The sequence below is a fragment of the Spea bombifrons genome, chromosome 2 (genome assembly GCF_027358695.1).
Source record: "Spea bombifrons isolate aSpeBom1 chromosome 2, aSpeBom1.2.pri, whole genome shotgun sequence".
Classification (NCBI taxonomy): domain Eukaryota; kingdom Metazoa; phylum Chordata; class Amphibia; order Anura; family Pelobatidae; genus Spea; species Spea bombifrons.
Window position 1 is genome coordinate 9,354,438 of NC_071088.1, and position 19,613 is coordinate 9,374,050.

A 19,613-nucleotide genomic window follows, 5' to 3' on the forward strand; every position below is an offset into this window, starting at 1 on the left:
TTTCCTGAATGCTGCCACACGTGGTTAGCTGACAGTGAGGATTCCCTTATGCTGTGAGTTGTGCGCTAGCTCGCACTCATCATGGGGAATAAGCGCCGGAGTTCGGCTCCTATGGAGCCTGCTGAGCAAGAAGCAAAGAAACCCAAACCCCTGGAAGTGGAGTTCACCGGGACTCACTTCAAATCCATGCTAAAGGATCCGCAGACTGCCCTGAAAGGTGAGGGGAGGAAGCAGGAGCAGTCACAGTAACTGGTCTATGTAGGGCAAACTTCGACTGGCTTCTCAGCTGCGACAGAACTACAACTCCCATGATCCCTAGAGAGTCTGCGCCTAGCCAAATTCCAGCTTACAGTCATGGGAGTTGTAGTCCTCGAAAGCTACCTGTTGGCTTAGTGATGTCAGTAAAATAATATTCAAACTGTATTTTCTCTTTATAATAGACTGCTTCTGGTATGAGATTCTGTACAGTATGAGTATGGTGTAGAGTACTTTAATAGGTGTTCTTCTTTAGTGAGGACTGTCCCTTTAAATAGTGGGTTTCATCTCACCGTTTTTATTATGCACCTTGAAGAGCCAACCTAGACTTGTACTCAGGTGAACCCCAATAAGACCAGCCAAGCATAATAGTTAACGCTGTGGGATGGAAGTTTTCATTGTTGATTGTTTTGTTTTTGTTTGTAATTTACCCCTTACATGGCAGATTACATGAAATCTATTTATATAGCGCCCACAGATTCTGTAGCGCTGTTACAATTGGGGGTAGTGTAAATATTTAACATAGACAATTTAAAATCCACACGCCAAGATGTATTGGTAAAAAAGGAGATGAGGTTTCATTTCGCCTCTTTGTATCGTTGATGCTTGGATGGGCGCCTGGTCATGTTTGTTTCACCTGTATCCTTTGTGTTTTATTCGATCAGGTTTGCTCATTTTATACACTGTGTCTTGCTGGCATGTTATATTGCAATTGCTGTATTACTTCCTTTGCCTTTGTCCCTTTCCCCTTTCCCCCTTCCCCCTTTTTTTGCCTTCTGTACCCTTCCTTACCCCATCCTGCATAAAATTTTGAAAAACCCAATAAACTTTGGATTTTGAAAAAAAAAAGGAGATGAGCTCCCTGTTTTTGTATGCTTAAAATCTATTGGATTTTTTTTGTTTTGTTAGGTTTGGGACAATTTTTAAACCTATCCAGAAAACTGCCTTCCACTGATTTGTATGACGTGGTCGAGGGGTACATCAAGATCTCTGTGGAATGCATCGAGATTCTCAAATTGTTAGATGGAGAGAGACGCCCTGAAAATGAAGTAGGTGACATCTCTTTGTAGATGTGCGTGTCGGTAACCAAGGTGGTGCCAGGAGAGTCTGATCCAGTTGTGAAAACTGTTTTAAATCATGTAAAAATAATTGTAGCAAACCATACAGTATGTTCCACGCGTTACTGTAAAGTGGCCACGTGCGTTTAGAACTGTTACGAATGCTATAAGGCAATACCTACTGTATTATTCATTGTCCCAGTGACACAAAGAAAATACAGTGTTGCTTTTATTTTCACATCATATTTTTTCGTGAAGTTTTTGCTTATCAAATTGCTTAATGATTTCAGAATATGATAATTTTTCAAGTTCTGGAGGCTATTTTATTGAGGACCGCCAGCGACCTCTCACACTTAAACGTGGCTGGTGTCAACATAGTGAAGACCATGCTGAATTCACACATGAAGATTATATATGCGTCTGTATACTCGGTGACCCACAGGTAAGTCACGGTGAGCTATGTACATTGCAATGTAAATATATATATAGTGTGTGTGTGTGTGTCTTTCTCACTCATGTTAAATATCTTAACATTACAGCACTATGTACAACCCAGTACTTAAAAGAGGTACTCCAGCCATCATATACTCATATACTTTAAAGCATGGGGGGGGGGTTCTGCAGAACTCCCTTCAAACAAATTTGCCCTTTTACCTGCCCCAGCTAATTGCCTGCAGGATATGTGTTCGGTTGAACACATGATGTATGTATGCATCACCAATGGTGGATCATTGGGGAGCAATGCAGCTCTTTTATGCTTTTTATAAAGTATGTCTAAATGTAATAAAATGGTAGTGACAAAGTTAGCTATTAATAGCATAATTCTACCTAAATCCACTTTTTGTTTGTTTTGTTTTTCTCAGGATGTCTCGAATTTGCCTTAATTTGTTGTCTGCAATGGTGACTCAAGGACCAGAGTGCGCCAGGGATGTTTTTAGCCATTTTGATTTTAACAACAAGTTCCTGCCAGGGTTGTTAAAAAAGAGAGATAAACAGGTAATGGAATATTGTGAACTCATCTGTCACAAAAAGGGATTGTTGTTATCATCCTACTGAATTGAAAGACAATAGTTTGAAATGCTGATGGGTGAATACAGTAACAAGTGCATTCTTTGTTTACTTTTAGTCTTTTAGGGAAAACAAATGCTTAAAAAATATGTATTGTAGGAAAGGCTTTTTGCAGAATTTCTTTTGAGTGCTGTGTAATTTACAAAATATAGATTATTTTAATATGTAAAATCCATTGTTTTGATGGAAGTACTTTTGCTTTTGTCTCTACGTATAAACACGCAGCCGGTTTCTTTTCCGTTACAGGGGAGACCGGATGTCAGGATGGCGTATATTCAGTTTGCTCTGTCTTTCCTGATTTCTGGAGATAACACAACCATCGTTCAAGTCCTAGAACTAAAAGGTATTTGCTTGTTGTTAACTCAACAACTTTCAATCAGAAATGTTCTGTGAATAGGACTCTGAAAACCGAGAAATAAAAAGGACATTTAGGAGAAAAATATATTGTTTATTAAAGGGGGGGGTAAGAAAACAAAATCAAGTTTCCCCATTTTTTGTTTCTGCACATGTAATTATATATTAATTTTGGGTTATTCAATAAAGGCCACTGTAAAAATAAGAAAAAAATATACTGAAATGGTGTAAAGTGGTAAATATGGCTATAGCTATCTGGTTAAATAAAATATTGTTATATCTGGCCTTTCTTCTGCTGAGTAACTCTTTGTTTTCCGTATTACAGATTTCATTGGAGAGATTTTCAGCACTGGTGTAAAGGAAGACAGAATTTCTATTGTTAATCTCCTGCTTTCGCTGCTTGGAACCAAGGTACTCGCTGTATACTATTGGTAGACGGGGATGTCCCGCTTTCGGGTTATATAAACCAGAATTAGAAACTTTGCTATAGAACCATTCCTTGAATCTTAACGATAATTTTATGATTAACACAGAAAGGTCCCAGGGACAGCCAAAATCTCCAGTTTCCTAAATAAATTTTTAAAAAAAATGTAAAAATAAATAGAAATCAGTTTGGAATTCTTGGTAAATTGAAAATGTTTGGTTATTGCTAGATATACAATCTGTATGACTATAAAAGAGTTTTTATATTTTTTTTCCCTAGGTTGTTCACAATAAAGTAATCACAAAGACGCAGAAAGTTCGCTTCTTTACATCAGTCATGTTAAATCACATTGCTTCGCTTTACCGCTGGAACGGTATCGTTGATGTGAGCACAGAGGATGTCAAGGTAGTTCACTGATTAGCAGCTCTTTTGCAGATTCATTTTCTTTATCTATTATTTTTCTAATTTAGTACTCTGCCTTTTCTTTGGCTGACCCAATCTCAACATACAACCGCCAGAGTGACCAAGGTCTGAGCTTAACCTTTAATATGTAGCACAAAAAAGTGACTGAAAATATATATTCTTGGACTGCTGTGCGTTAGTAGGTATACTTTGTGGCTGTCTGGCAACATGATTATGTTCCAGTCCTTGATCGGTGTGACGTTCTTTTGGACGCACCTGATTGCACAATGTTGTATGGTTTTCAAAAGATAAGCAATTCAAAGCCAAGTATGGTTTTAGCAGGAGTCACTTTATTTTATCTACCTCTGTTTGTTTTAAACGTTTCAGTCTTTTTTTTTTTTTTTTACCCAAAACCTTTTTTCCCCCCTTTATTCCTTTAACTCGGATGGGAAGACGAGATTTTACCTTAGTTGTATTCTAAGTATTTTGGATTTTATGTATTTTGGCTGTAAAGATGTGGATTCTGTTTTATCTGCCGATTTGCTGAAGTTCTCTACCTTTAAGAATGTCAAGGATACAAAGGAAGCTGGAAAAGTCATGGTGAGGGAATTGGTTCATGGTTTCCTTATGGACCTCTGCTGTTCGCTGAAGCATGGAATTAATTTCTACGATCCAAGTCTCGGCACGGCTGGAAGGTAAACACAAAATTCTGTTTGAAAGGGATACCAAAGAAGCAATGCTTTTCCATTTGCAGTGGATTTCCGCTGAATTTAGCATGCCTTTCAAATATGGCGGCAACCACCTGCTGGAAAGAGCTCTGGAAACGATTAACGATTGCTTTCTTTGCTCAGCTGGTGTTGCTGAAATGGCTCGATATAGACGTATTCAGCAACACCAAAAACAAATCAGGGAGCCACGTGATTGCTCTCCTGAGCGATCACAAGCACCATATTGAAAGGCAGCATGCCTCTCACAACATGGCGCCCTTCTGCAGCAAACAATAATGGTAAGAAACTTCCAAGAGTGCTGTCCAGACCCTCACGAGACCTCTGAGCTCCTTGTACTTATTGCCCCATAACTGTCAAAAAAAAACATTAAAACATTGGGTATTTCTAAACTCAACACACACCCCTCAAATAATTTGGGGAACTGACACACCCTCTGCCCTGTTCATGTATATCTAATTACCTACAAATAAGTTTGGATGATCCAAAAGGAATACAATGCAACGTATAACAGTGCCCGCTTCACATTTTGTTAATGACTTCTCTCGTCATTGTCGTGTCTCATTACCCATAGAGTACAGCGCCGTGGAATATGATGGAACTTTAAAAAAATCCATAATAAAAATATCAGAGATAGTACATGCTGTTCAATAAACATATTATCTGAATTTGTATGTATATTTTAGCTACATTTTAGATGACTGGTTCCTTCTATTTGTATTTACATTTCCAGGGCTGGGAATTTGGTACTTTTGAGGTTTTTGGTTTCCCTTAAAAGTGCCACCGAAGATGACCTGGTAGCTGAGCTCGCGGTGAATATACTCAAGGTGTGCCCTGATTTACTGGGAAGGTACTTTAAAGAAACCCAGTATTCATTCGCTCCGCGTCTCAAATCTGCCTGGCTGGACAATATCAAATTACTTAAAAAGGTGAGGAACCAGACTTTTTGATTGCACAACACCATAAATGTGTATAGTTAAAGGCAGTCGCCATTCGTAACGCATGCAGCCTTCCAAAAAAAAATAATGAAAAGGGGCTACACTATTATTGTTTTTATCAATGTCTTTTCTAGCCTCACCAACATAAAATGTACTTTATAAGCTTTGTTTATATGCAATCTTATAAAAAATTGCCTTACACGCTGTCGCCCCAGAGGTGCAGAGGCTAATGCATGAGCATAGCGGGGATTCTGAGTTCATTCATTCATTTACAAGGACAAAAGTATTCATTTAAAAAAAGACACTCGGCTATAATATGCATTAAATTGTATATGATGGCGGCAGTGTCCATTCAAGCAGAGAGGCCTGTGATTTGATAAAATGCCTTCTTTGGTTATAGCGTATGAAATAATATTGGCGTATTCCCCCATTCAGACTTTATCGTCACTTATTTAAATGTCTCGCAATCGCAATATGTGGCCGGCCGTGGCGGGTTCTGCGTATATTTACCGGTAATGTTTGTTTCTCCCTTCAGATTTATGAAGCCCTGCCACCGGTCTCTGCTGCTTTCAGGACGACCGAGTTTGTCCCGTTCCCGCGACTCATATCCATGGTGATGGTAACTACAGTAGCGCCCGTCTGTAACAAGGCCTTCTTCACACAGGGACTAAATGTGAGTGTTTTATCACCAACAACATACCAATGTAAATATAATGGTTTAAAGGCTGTGAAGCCGTTATGGTGCCATTAATATCCATGTCATTTTAGGTGTTATTAAAATATATATCTATATATCTATATATATATATAAATCTATATATATATATATATATATATCTATATATATATATATATATATATATATATATATATATATATATAAATATATGTATATATATATATATATATATATATATATATATATATATATAGATACTGTTTAAATGGGCAGCTACATTAATTTTTGATGTTATTTTCTTCATAAATCGCAGGGGATTATGAGATCTGAAATAAGAGCCATTGGACCAAAAACTTCCAAGTCAAAAAAAAACTATTGGGAAATCTGCTAATTCTGTTTGTGTTCCATTTCAACACATAAAGCCAGGGATCACTGGGTGCAGTTTAATTCACGTCTTGTGTGATTGATTTGACCGGTGACTGGTAATAAAGTGATTTTTTTTATTTTTGTCCTCACCGATTTAGCTGCCAAACAAAATAGTTAAGCACACGATCCTGTCCCTCGTGTCCGCCATACTGAAGCGGGCAGAGCAGAACATCCATCACTGCCTGCGAGAAGATGTCTGGCAAAAATCTGAAATATACACGCTGGCTGCAATGGCCGAATTCTCCCAGAAATACAAAGAAGCCCTCAGTAAGGTAAGGCGACTTACGCAGAGGCAGCTAGGCAGCTGTCTCGCTGTAGTGGAACTCTTGCTTTAATTATGTTTACTCTGCCGTGGGGGTAAGTAGGAGAGTAATACGAGGTTCTTAGATCTCAGTCACACTGGGATAGTACAGAAAACATTTCAGCCTTTAAAATAATAATAAAAAAACAAAACAAAACCAGCCCCTGATAATTTATTTTTTTATCTTATTTTGTTTGCAGCTTTTGCCAGATATGAATACCGTTGTAGCTGTATGGCAATCCCTTTTAAAGACAGAAGGCGCAGAAGCTGATGGTAAAAAGGGCGCCGAAGAGACCCCGGATGCAGAAACAAATCCAACGACCTCATTCCAGGAAATTCCCGAGGTTACGGAAGAAGAACATGGTTAGAGTACATTCTTAGACACTTCTGCGGGGGTCTGGTCCGTAGCGGAGGAGCCTTCATGGGATAGAATGCAAAAGTATCTAAAAGCAAATATAAATCACTTGGAGTGATTGGATACAGAGTGTAAATCTACTTCCTAACTCTGTTTTGTTTTTTGGGGGGAACTATCCTTTTTTTTCGTATATGTGTCCATGTTTTAGTGGGTACTGAAGCCTCTTGTCTTTCCGTCCAGGTTCAGATGACTTCCAAAGCGTTCTCCTGAAGGCCTCCCTCTTGCAGGTCCTGTGTCTGTATCAGAGGGTCGTTCCACACCTGGTAGCTCAGTGTAACTTCGATTTCAGCAAACTCCTAAAAGGTAACCTACCTTGGCGCATTCTCATCTAGATTATAAGCTTCTGGGCAGAGCCGCCACTTGTATTATAGTTTGTCCATAATAATAAAACTCTTTACTTTAGCTACCATATCCAAAATCATAAGTGCTATAAGTACACCGAGAATTAAATAGCCGGTATATAAAGAGGAAGTCCCAGAAATCATACGGTTTTGTTTATTTCATGCATCTGTTTATTCTTCCCCAAAACGCAGGTATTGTGAGTGAGAGCGGCATTCGGGAAGAGGTTCCTCCTATGCTTCAGCAGCAGATCCTTCAAGTTGCTCTTGAGCTTCCAGCCAGCAAGTTTTCTTGGTTTAAGTTCCAGGTATATTCCTTTGTTCTTGTGTTCTGATTCTCTCCACTTCACACTTCTGTGATAGATATAGATATAGATATAGATACACACACATGTAATACATAAAATACATTAATTAAGACACTTAACATTTTGCTGCTAAAATATATATTTAAGGGTCAATAAAGTCAAAACAAGGTGTGGATAAATGGTACATCGTATCCTGCATTATTCCATCTGGATCCAGCTTATACAGCCAGAAATATACAAAACAGATAAAACAATTCTGTTTTTTGAACATAATTGTTTTATCAGAACGTCTTGTGGGCCATATGAGTAGATTTGCTTTTAGTAAAGTTGTATATTCATAATTGTTAAAAATCCTTAAAGTAAAATTAAATCAGTTTTAAAGTGAAATCTCTCTTCTTTCCGTCGTGTCTTTATGTTCTTCATTTTGATTCAGTTTCAGGATGTCCCGGATGTGTGTGGAGAGAAATCTGTGTTCTATCTGCTTCTGAAAATGTTTGTGTCCTGTAACAAACCACAGCTCAAAAATTCAACCAGACTATTGATTATAAAGGTACGCTTTAATTTATGTTTTTAGTGTTTTTTATGTTATTTTTATTTATTTACTAACCTTCAGATACCACATGCTACCAGATCGTCTTCATCTATCTCTTTATTTTAACTCTTTCTAGGTTCTTCGTGACAGTGGAGTGTTTGAGTATACTTGGAAAGAGTTGGACCTCTGGTTGAGACATCTCGATAAAGTAAAAGCCGACTCAAGCGAAACGGTCATCCGGTTTTTGGAACGGGTATATAATCTTCCGCACTTGTTACATTTTTCTGATTGCGTGTAGACTGTCCGAATTCTCATGTCTAATGATCCCAGCTCTCAAGCCGTTCAGTTATTCTGCCCGATTGCTTGTGTACCGGGTGCTCTTTTCATGATGGTAGAAAAGGGGTCACTGATGGTAGAAGTGGGTCATTGGAAATTCATTCTTTATATTGACTGTTATGCTTTTAAGTCCCCCCCCCCAAGCCTAACTCCTTATCTTTTCCCTGTAGGTTTTAATTAAAGTGGTGTCTAACCCCTATCCATACTCCGACAAAGCAGCCGATTATGTCCAAGAGGCCAGCGTCCTGCAGACCAGCTCCACCAAGCAGGACTCCGATACAGTCAGCATCCCTATCTCACATATCGACGGTCAGCTCGTAGTTTACTTTGCATCATACTGAATGCACGATTTGTCGTTTTCTTGCGCTGTGTACTACCTGGTTTTTGCCGTATTCCTTTATGTCTGTTCCTTCCTTGTACAGATGTTCTGGACATGGTGGATGTCATTGTTGAGGGCAGCGAAGGACTCGATGAAGAGATTGGCTTTACCCTGGGCGAGGACCTGATCGTCCAAACGTTTCCTTTTAGTGCTGTTGTACCTGTGGCTTTGGAGGCACGGAATAAGCTGCTGGCCCTGGAGGAGAATGGAAATGGTATGCATAGCAGTGGATCATAGTATCTTCCTTATCCATTCTAGTCTTTGTGCTGCTCTACTTGGAAATTAGGAATTGCGTGGAAATGTTGTAGATGGGTCCATTCCCATTCATTTGTTTTCCCCAAAAGACTTTAACCCTTTCCGTCATTGTTAGTAAGTACTGAAAATCTTATTGTGAACTAAATTATGAAATCGGACCAAGAATCCTGCATCGCTTCACATTCTTGCGTTTTATTTCTTAGATTGTGTCCTGCAGTATCTTGTCTCGGTTTTAACGGATGTCCTTCACACCCAGAGGGACCCACTTGCTCTTTGTCTAATGATTCAGTCTTACGACAAAGAATTAAATGCTCTAGACGCAAACTCCTCCAAATATGCCTTGCTTGGGCGGTTTTATAAGTACTACAGCCTCTGGGTACCCACTTCTAACAAAGAAACCCTGGTAAGTGAGCCTGGATTATATTGGGTGTTGGAATGTTCTTCATCTAGTCTGCCTGTTTTTCCTGCTGTATTGTCCTTAATCAGTTCCTTGGTCTCATCTTAGATTCAGGATAACCATATGCCTATCCCTTGTATGTTTAAATTCATTTGCTTATTAGACTCTACCACTTCTGCTGGGTGGCTGTTCCACTAATAGCACCTTGTCAGTAAAATAAGACGTCATTATGTTGTAGCTAAACCTCTGACCCTCTAATTTAGGATCTTGAGCTCTTGTCCTCCTCAGGTAATATGCTTCCCTTTATGTATTTAAATGCCGTTCCTGATCATTTTATCCCGGAGACCATTCTCTGAACTCTTTTTAGAATGTCTGTATCCTTTTGAGATGAGTTCTGGAGATCTTAGAACATGACGCTGATGAAGATGATATTTATATCATGAAATATTTTAAAACTAAACCTTGGATTTGTATTAAAGACTGTTTGGAAGACTTAATGTTTTTATTATAAAAGGTGACACTTTAGAAATCGCGATCTTTGTACATCGTTGCAGTTCAGTGGACTTGATGACTCTGAAACTGGTCTGGCAGATGAATCCTCGTACTCCTCGTTGCTGAAGAAGACGTTTATGAAGAGTGGTCCTTCAGACAGTCACGAAGAAGAGACTCTGAAAGATGTAATCTCGCAGGTCGCACTAGAGGAGCTTCCAGTAGCTGTCAGACATACAGTGCTTTACCTCAAGACGACCGCGGACAACTTCAGCAAGGTCAGAGAAGATGAGTGAATATTCTTCCCTCAACAGAGCTGACAAAATGCCGTCCTCGCACTCTGCGCACGGTTTTCAGATTAGCACGTAATATAAATTTGAATTGAAAATATGACTCATTATTTAAGTGCAGAAGTCATAACAACAGGCAGGTTAGAAAAGATATCAAAACAAGAGAAGAGGTATACGGATTATTTTATATGTAGGAGATTTTGTAAACCATTGACCGCACAAAATCCCAGGGCCCCCCATACATGTGTCTCGTTTTGGATGTTAATGCTAATATTATATGTTATGCTAAATATTATTGAACAAATAAATGCTAAAATATATAGTGAGGCAGATTTACAGACGTTATACAAAAATGCACATGAAACAGAAGATGTAATGGTGTTTTTGTCTGTTGTTTGTTAATTTCTTAAGTACATGAGTTTCAAAGTCTACAGTGAAGCAGCATTAACAGTTCCTGAAATACTTATTAATTTATCCAAAAGGTGCAAAATCATTGTTTTTGTCTGAACTATTTTTTGGGGGTTTTTTGAGTATCCATCCAGCATGTGGCGCGCTGTCACTTTGAAGAGATATCTTTTTTTTTTCATTTCCAGGTGAAAAAAGCTTCTGGAGCAAATCTAGTCCGCCTTTTCCTGGATCTTCTACAAGGTCTCCTGCGCAGATACGAGGTGGCAAAAGCCAGTCACCAACAAGCGGTAGAAGAGACCAAGACCGAGTCGGAGCTCTTTGTGGACAGTGATTCCATAAGTGTGCTGGAGTCTCAGGAGAACACGGTAACCCGACTAAACGTTTCTTATCGATACTCGGTGGCGAGAGTGAACGTCTTCTCTGGCCCCACACAACCGGGTTACTGTCACATGCTGGTAGATCCCTGCTGGTGGATATCTAAGAATGTATTGTGATTTTCCAGACACCGTTGACCTCCATATTCTCTGTTAGCGTTCCAGGGCCTGTCGTGTCCATATATCCACTGTTTGTTTTGTTTTGTTTATTGCCTCTGATCCCAATAGGTTTATGAGAGGCTCTCCTTTTCCTTTGGGGAGCTTCCATTTACACTGCGTTTGACATCATTAAATGTTTTTTTTTTATTTGCAGCCCATGTGTTAGAATTTTCTTTTGCCTTTTGAAGTTTTGAGATTTGGTGCAAAAGAGCGCAGGGTTAATGTAACACTAATCACCTAAGGTTCCTTTTATTACATTAAGGTTTCTCTTTGCAGAAAACGTTTTCTCTGAATATGCTGACAAACTGTTGTCTCTGTTTCTAGCTAAGTTCTTGCACACACGCTACTCATTATAACTGTAGAATTGGGATAAAGATTGATACGACACCAGCTTGTGAATTAACCCGCCGCTTCCTAAACGCTTTTCCTTCCTCTGTTCTAGATTCTGGAAGATATACTCGGCGTGATCTTCAGACATCCCACTTTGGAGAACTGGTTCTTGGCTCTGGAACGCCAGTCCGTCCCACCGCATAGCTTAAGCCCTGTGAGCGTTAAATTGCTGTCCTCTAGTTTGAATCAAGGCGTCATCCAGCTGCTGACCTATAGTGCCCGTCTGCTTCAAGAAAGCAACCATTTGCAATTGGCATCCAAATATTTCGACTCCATCTCAGAAAGCGTCCTAAAGGAACTTGAGTCATTTAAGAAGAAATCGAATAAAATATCCCATCCGTTCGAAGCTTTGCAGAATTTACACCCGTACATGGACACCGCGCAACTGAATCCAATCACCCTGGCTGTTTTGAGGCTCCCTAAAGAATTTCTTCTGGTGGATAAAGAATTAAGCGCTCATGGAAGAATCCTGGTCCAGCTTCTTACTGAAGGTTGTCAGAGAAAGCAACAGCTGGCAGACTTGACCTCCTCCGTGGAGCACGTGAGAGGAGTGGGTAGCCTCCTATCCACATCTTCCGCGGGAGAGATTGAAACGGTGCTGTACGAGGCTCTGCGGAACGAACCGGCGCTCGCCCACGTTTGCGACGTGGATGTGTTGACCCACTGTCTCAACGAGATGACCGAGACGTGCCTCTCCGTGGCAGCTCTGCTGATTCAGAACAGCAGGACCCACTTGCTGCGCTTTGAGTTGTGGTGTTTAAGTCCGGGAATAGAGAAACGCCTGAAAAAACACATGGACGTCTACCTGCCGCTGATCAGCAAGTACTTAGAATGCCGGGAAAACTTCACGTTTTCACGCCCTTCCGAAGGTAAGTAATAGACGGAGCGCTCCATGAATCGAGTCGCTCAGAGCTTCTGCGCTCTTGATGCAACAATGCGTACTTTAGATATGTAAGTGCATAAACCGCTTACAAAGCAAGCATTCACATTTTATTATCTAAAATAATTTATTTAGCTTTTAAGGGCTCGCGTTCCGGCAGTATTGCCTTTATTGTCACATCTCCTGCTCCGTCTCTCTTAGTGTCTTCTGCTGTTCTGCACGTCCTGAAAGATGCCTTCTGGAGCAAACTGGTGAAGGTGGCGCTAACCCCCGAAACCCCCGAACCTTCGCTGGATCAAGCGGCGGTGCTTTCCCGGCTCATCCGAATATCCGCTTCCAACGAGTTGGAGAACGTTCTCGATCAGCTCCCGGATATTTTGGCGCAGTCTTGGAGTCGAGAAAAGTACGTGTGTTATCTGTGTGTCTTTTATAAATATTTGAAAGAAGGCAGTAAATCAGCAGCTTCTGACATCACCGACACTGCCTTATATGCAAATGGAGTACTCTAATGGAATTTACATATCAATCTCTGTATATATCTCATGCATACAATAATTCCCATAATGTTATAACGAGAACTAGAATACATGAATAGGAATTTGCCTTTGTGTTTGCCAAGTGTTAGTCTGGCAGCTATGTATTCCATCTGTTTCCTTCCTTGTTGGAAGGTTGTAATTTATTGACCAAATCTCGGTTTTCAGAAAAATAATTGATATTTGTCTAAAATAAAGAGTAAAGGGATAAGTCATAGTGTCGATCGTTCTTATGCAGTGAAAGAGTAGAAAGTTAAGATTCCCTCTCCCAAAACACGGGCAGCTATGGGGTAGCGTGACTGCCGGCGCAGGCACGGGACAGATGTCCAATAATGGCTGCTTTCACCAACTCCAAACAGGATTTTCTACACATTGGGGTTGAGCTTCTGATGAATCCTATTCTTAATGTAAATATGGCAGCCATATTCTTCTCATCTGCTGAGTGATTAGCCAAAAAAAAAAAAAAAACAACTTAAAGGGATCAACTAAAAAGGTGATATCCGACCCGTCTTACAAATGGTTGCCCGCTTCTCATTGCCTGAGCTACTTTACAATATTCTCCGATGTCTCGCAGCACTTTTTGTTAACGATGACCTTGTTTCTTTTTCCCCGATTTCACTTCCTGCAGATGGCTTTTGGCTGAATCTGTTTCACAAGCGGCAGCCTGTGCTGGGCCACGGATCTGTTCTTGGAAGCGGACGCTGTTGGCGGCGTGTATGAAGTGTCTGACTGCCGCGTACAATGCCAACAAAGAGCAGGAGGAGGGTGCCGCACCGGAAGCAGAGGCTGCCATGGCTTCCCGTCTCAAGGACCTCATGGTAGGAGAGAAGAAGGAAAACTTCCCGGTTTACTGACAAACCTTTATATAGTGATGTCATCTGTTTCTAAACGAGCGAGATTATGACATATGCATATCTAGATTTATAGGGCTGTGCTGTGTCCATACATTCTTCACTCTTCATAATCTCCATTACAAGTTGTGGAATACATGCATAAGTCTTACAATAGACTTTTTTCTACCAGCCACCTTAGAGAAAAACTTAAGTTGGATCTGAAGGTGTAGTTAACATTTTTACTTGAACTTCACGACTACGTACTTTTTCTTGTGTTTGGATACTTTGATCATCAGCTTTTTCCCTTTTTTCCCCTTCTTAAACAGCCTTTTGTTAAGGAAGATGTGCCGGATGAGTGGAACAAGCTGGTGAAAACCGGACTCAAGTAAATATTTACTAACTTTTCAGTTAAAATTGTTCAAATAGTGTGCCTTGAAGAGGGTTTGCTATACATTGTCCTACATATATAGCCGCAAAGTTAATTAGAGGCCAGCCTTGTTATTCGTAGTATCCATTTGTAACGGATTTATTAAAAGAACGTCAAATAATCATTTTATTTTTTTTGCTGCCCGTCTATTACAGATATCGTTACAAGGACTGCACTTTCTTGGATGTTCTTAACGCCGGCGTTGTCCAGTGGTACGACTCGGACGGCCCGTGCACCGCGGCCCTGGTGGAGTTACCCGTTGTTCACATGATGATAACGCAGCATTCCTTATTTTTGCCCACCCTGCTGAGGTCCCGAGAAGAAGAAGATGCGCACAGTGACACGCGAGGTGGTAGTTTGGGGGGGTTTTTTTGCGTCGTTTCCCATGCATTACCGTATTATCTTAGACATTTAAAATTGCCTTGTATAGCCTAAAGTGGGGGTTAATAATTCTGACCGGAAGCAGCAAGCTTCTGTAGGGAGACCTGCGTGGAGAATGCGTTGTGGGTTATAAAAAGCAAATTCTCAGTGGTCCCATCTGGTCATCATCATTAAAGGGAATGTTTATCCCTCAGATCCTTGGTTAATAATTGTTGAATGGTAACAACTGTCAGTTTTTAGTTTTTATTACTAAATGTGAGGTCAGCGGAAGCCCCAGAAGCTCGGATCCTTCTAAGGGATCATTTTTAAAGTTGTTGTTCCACTTAAATTCTTGGTTGCGCTGTCTAGTATGTAAAGCGGATAAGCCCTATCAGATCTGTTATTTTAGTCTTTCTTCTGAAGTTTTAATCAACACAAACTTTTAAGAGACATTTTCAGTTTCTATGGCAACAGCCTGCATTTGTGTCACATGACAATTGAGTGACTATATAAGTACGAATGAGGCAAATGTTTTACATGGTTGAAGGGTTTTTCACGCGGAGGGGATTGACAGCACTAGCGCGTTTCTAATTCTGCATTTTGTTGCCCATCCAGCTTTTAAAATGGGGGGAAATGGGCATTTATTATATGGGGGTGTGGCTAGAGGCGGTGCTTTGATTGTGAGTGATGAAAACGGTTTACTTAATGAATAATACATTATTTAATGTACAACGCTGTGATATCATACCCGGCAAGCATTCTGAGCTCCTAGAAAACATCAAGGGAGGAAAAAGTGACAGGCATTCAGATTTTAAGAGGGACTGTTTTTGGGGCTCCTTCGGAACTGCGGTGCTATGTGTCGACCATTGTCTTGTAGTAATTCTTTACAGGCTTGTGATGAGAACACAAACTCCAGTTGGTTATTATTTTTTTTTTATTATTATTTATCCCACCCAACAGAATTGTTAGTGGATCTGCTGAGGACGATTGTTAAGAAATGTCCGTCTGTCTGCGATGGCAATCACTTTGCTGTGCTACTGGGAGCCTATGGAGCAACTATGAGCAGGACAGGTAAAAGAAAACATTAATAACGTTGGATTATCGTCAGAAATGAAGCCTATAGTGCATATTTTATATGTGCTATATATATATAGTGTTATTGCTGTTGGTTCCATGAAGACTCGATGAGAACATGTTTATCGTGGCTTCCTGGTCTTTATTTGTTTCTATAGATCAGATTATCTGCTGATTCTGAAATAATTCATAGGGTAAATGCTACAACATCTAATGCTGGACTGATTCCATTGGATTTTATTGTGTTTTAATCTTTACAGCTCTTCCTTAGAATATCCAACTCTCTTTTTTTTTTTTTTCCCAGATCAGAAAATCCTGCTCCTCCTGCAGTCATATGAAAGGAATAACCTCAGTCTCACGGAATTCAGGTAACCGCTCGGCAATATTGTGGGGTTTTAATCACAGCAATGGGATTTGCGATGAGCTGTTTCATTTTACCAAACCGTTATGTAGGTCCGGCTCGGAGAAAGGAGAAAGTTGGTGGAGTTGACCATTCTTTCAAAATGCAGAGAAAAGTTGATGCTTTTAAATGTCTTATCTCACGGCAGCTTCGTGTTTAACCCCTTCTCTTTCACCCCAGACTGCTTTTATGGGGACCGGCAGCGGTCGAGCATCACAAGACGCGGAAAAGCCTCGGGAAGTCCTTGTGGCAGCAGCCGAGTATGGAGGAGATCCTCTGTCTGCTGGATCGTGACAAAATGATGAAAACCATCCTGAATTTCCCACTGCACCGAAAGCTCACCACAGAGGTACCTAACTGCTGATAACCGCGTCCCGATCCGCCGTCCGCGGGTAGCACAATGTCCTCCTACGAGTGCAGGAGCGTAGCTTCTAAGCAAAAATTAGGAAAACCTGCGTGGATTCTGCCTGTGACGTAACCGTAGAATTTCATGGCCGGTCGGAGCCGAGTCCCAGCTCTCTGAACGTCGTTTTTCTGTTTCAGGAGGGGAAAGAAGCGATATTTGAAGATCGGGAAATAAAAGATTTAGATCATCTTTACGATCCTTGTTTCCTTCTTCCTCTTTTCAGTGAATTAATTAGGCCGGGTGAGTAACGATGCAGTTATTTAAGACTATGTCCATTTGGTCATTTCATATTTAATAGAAGTTGTTGCAAAGAAAAAGTTCTATATATATATATATATATATATATATATAATAGTTGTCCATATATTGTGCTAAACCTATGGGTTGGAATTTGTGTTTTGGCCATCGGTCTGTATAGCCGGCGCGGTCACCATTCTTGTAGAATCCCAAAGTACAATGTAATACAAACATACACCACTCTATAATAAAAACATTGTAATTACCTTCCTGTTCTGGGTATCTGCATGTTTTTCCTCCCCATATCTTCTCCCCTATTAGTCTGCTGATTGCTCGGGCAGCCTTTGCATAGGCAGGAGAGAACTTTGACGGGAATCCACTACAGATATTCTAGTTCTAGTGCCATATTCCAAAATGTCCAAAATGTAATAAAAGTCAAATGAAATGCTTTTACACGTAATACATATTTCTCAATCCAGCTTTCGCCTGCTTGCGTCTCAGACTTTTCTTAGAATGCAATCAGATATGAGTTGCCATCATTTTTCCAAACTTCCTGAAATGGCCAGCATATATCTTATCGCTGCGTAAAATCTGCACATAATATTTGGATAAGACGCTCACGGCCAGTGGAAATTTTTATAGGAATCTGCTGAGCGGCTTATATGCGGCTGGCCGGTCTTCCAAGGTTATTTAAACATGGGAAGGGTAAAGCGACAACGCAAATGTGTCTGGCATCACAAGGGCACTCCCTATACAAGAGGATCATGAGCATTAACTGAAGCTCGCGTTCTGTGACCTTTTGTTATGCGGTGTGGTTTGTCTGTATGCCAAAAGGTACCACGGTGCACGCATGGGCTTTCTTTTTGTGACATGGGGTGAGCATGCTTGTTCACTAAGCTGTTTGGGGAAAACTAAACGAAGCGGAAGGCTTTAATGGGGAAAAAGTTAAGAAAGGATTGCAGTTGCACACTGGATTGTATTTTTAACAGATTCTGGCAATTTGTTTTTTTAAATTACAGTACTGCAGATATCCACTAGGGGGAGTGACGTGAGGTTTATGTATCATGCACTCCATAGCTGGATCCTTTCTGTGTGCTTTATACACAACTGTCAATATGCATACAACTCTCGCAAAATCAGTCGACACGCATTCAGACACACGCACACTGGCAATAACCCAGACACTCATCACTAACATGCACATCCAGACACTCACACTAACACTCATGCACACACTCTAACACACACACAAACATACCCAGAGATACATTGTTCACACACACTGACTTATACCCACCTACACACAAACACACGCTAACACATCCAGAAACACACTAACAGACCCAAACATACGTACATTCATAGACACACACGCAACTTACCTTGCAAATCCTCAGCCTGTCTTTGATGCGGCTCACTCAAGGATTTGCTGCGCTGCTCAAAATTCGGCATTGCGCCACCCTGGCCACCCCCGCCTCATCCTGGAAATTAGGGCGATAAAGAGTTAATTCCGGATGTCAGGACTTACCCCTTTATCTCTACTCCCGCATGATAGCTTTATCTATTTTGTATGGGGCAATTGCCCCATTGCCTACCCTTGATCCAGCAATGGTTGGAGGTTTGCTTACGCTGCAGATATCATACGGGTCACCCCCGGATGTCCGGCGGTCCTCGTTTGACCAGCGGGCCGTATGTTGGACGCTCCTGCGTTAGGTTATTGGTTGAGCATGACGAGAGTTGCAGATCCTACATGATGAGACTTAATGTGTCGTCATCCAGCGTGTTTTCATTAAGCAGTAGTCCGTTCCTCGTGAAGTCATTGATTTAGAGCAGGGGCGTCCAACCTGCGGCCCTCCAGCTGCTGCAGGACTACATCTCCCATCCTCTTCAGCCAGCCCCTTAGCTGAAAGAGCATTATGGGAGATGTAGTCCTGCAGCAGCTGGAGGGCCGTAGGTTGGACACCCCTGATTTAGAGTGTAGGAAACTGTCAGAGGAACGCTTGTTCAATATCATTCTAACGCTTTTTAGAACCAAAGGGACCTGTCGCATATCTCACTGTATTTTGAGAAAATGTGTGTGCTCCATTATATATGTCCTGATAATTTTTAAGATCAAATAAAATACCATAAAATACCATAATTCCATTTCCCGACCTTTATTTCTCTATTGATCTGCGCATTTACTGTTTAATTCATGGATACAGAGAAATATAAAGCTGAGCTGTCTTGACTTTTTCCCTGCTGATCCCTCGCAGAGCTGGTGGTTGACTGTGCAAAGTTTGTGGACGTGAACGCCTTGGGGCTGACCGTGGTGGCCCTCAGCAGTTATGATTACAATATGCGGGCGGCAGCCAATTACATCCTGGGGTCTTTTGTCTCTCAAATGGAAGGAGCGCGTTTCCGAGATAAGAAGCAGGTAAGCGCTGAGAACCACGTCCGTTATGTGGCTGGATTTTACCAGGTGCATTTATAAGACTTCACCGCAATCAAGAACACAAGTTCTTATTTATTCCAGGAATAGCACAGGTAAACAGTTTGAGAATAAGCCAGTTTTGGGCCCGTTAGCAAACTCCAATACATAATGCACGTGTTTAGAATTCTTATTGTCACTGCGCTCCAGAAAACGTATCTCAAGAATAATGGACTCCACAAGCATCTTCTGCTCGCCTCTGATTGTGTTGGCCATCACTTTCTTATCGCTGACTCCGGCTCTAATGCCGCTGCTTTTGTTGGCCTTTCATCCTCATCTCTTAAGCCCCTTTT

The 19,613-nt window shown here is 40.9% G+C and overlaps 1 protein-coding gene across 1 annotated transcript in view; it reads left to right on the forward strand.

Annotated features, from left to right (window-relative positions):
- The window catches only part of URB1 (URB1 ribosome biogenesis homolog), a 24,613-nt gene continuing 5,000 nt past the window's right edge, over positions 1-19,613 (forward strand). Inside the window, exons 1-31 of the mRNA XM_053456808.1 lie at positions 1-217; positions 1,165-1,304; positions 1,604-1,755; positions 2,177-2,309; positions 2,628-2,724; positions 3,061-3,146; positions 3,439-3,564; positions 4,126-4,256; positions 5,020-5,215; positions 5,760-5,897; positions 6,428-6,601; positions 6,831-6,993; positions 7,226-7,348; positions 7,579-7,691; positions 8,125-8,241; positions 8,360-8,476; positions 8,730-8,868; positions 8,982-9,152; positions 9,397-9,596; positions 10,145-10,357; positions 10,963-11,142; positions 11,753-12,569; positions 12,782-12,983; positions 13,742-13,931; positions 14,273-14,331; positions 14,529-14,722; positions 15,694-15,804; positions 16,112-16,175; positions 16,388-16,556; positions 16,751-16,853; positions 19,106-19,266. Coding sequence (XP_053312783.1) covers positions 82-217; positions 1,165-1,304; positions 1,604-1,755; positions 2,177-2,309; positions 2,628-2,724; positions 3,061-3,146; positions 3,439-3,564; positions 4,126-4,256; positions 5,020-5,215; positions 5,760-5,897; positions 6,428-6,601; positions 6,831-6,993; positions 7,226-7,348; positions 7,579-7,691; positions 8,125-8,241; positions 8,360-8,476; positions 8,730-8,868; positions 8,982-9,152; positions 9,397-9,596; positions 10,145-10,357; positions 10,963-11,142; positions 11,753-12,569; positions 12,782-12,983; positions 13,742-13,931; positions 14,273-14,331; positions 14,529-14,722; positions 15,694-15,804; positions 16,112-16,175; positions 16,388-16,556; positions 16,751-16,853; positions 19,106-19,266 — 5,115 coding nt within the window. The 5' untranslated portion in view covers positions 1-81. The remainder of the gene's footprint in view (positions 218-1,164; positions 1,305-1,603; positions 1,756-2,176; positions 2,310-2,627; positions 2,725-3,060; positions 3,147-3,438; positions 3,565-4,125; positions 4,257-5,019; positions 5,216-5,759; positions 5,898-6,427; positions 6,602-6,830; positions 6,994-7,225; positions 7,349-7,578; positions 7,692-8,124; positions 8,242-8,359; positions 8,477-8,729; positions 8,869-8,981; positions 9,153-9,396; positions 9,597-10,144; positions 10,358-10,962; positions 11,143-11,752; positions 12,570-12,781; positions 12,984-13,741; positions 13,932-14,272; positions 14,332-14,528; positions 14,723-15,693; positions 15,805-16,111; positions 16,176-16,387; positions 16,557-16,750; positions 16,854-19,105; positions 19,267-19,613) is intronic.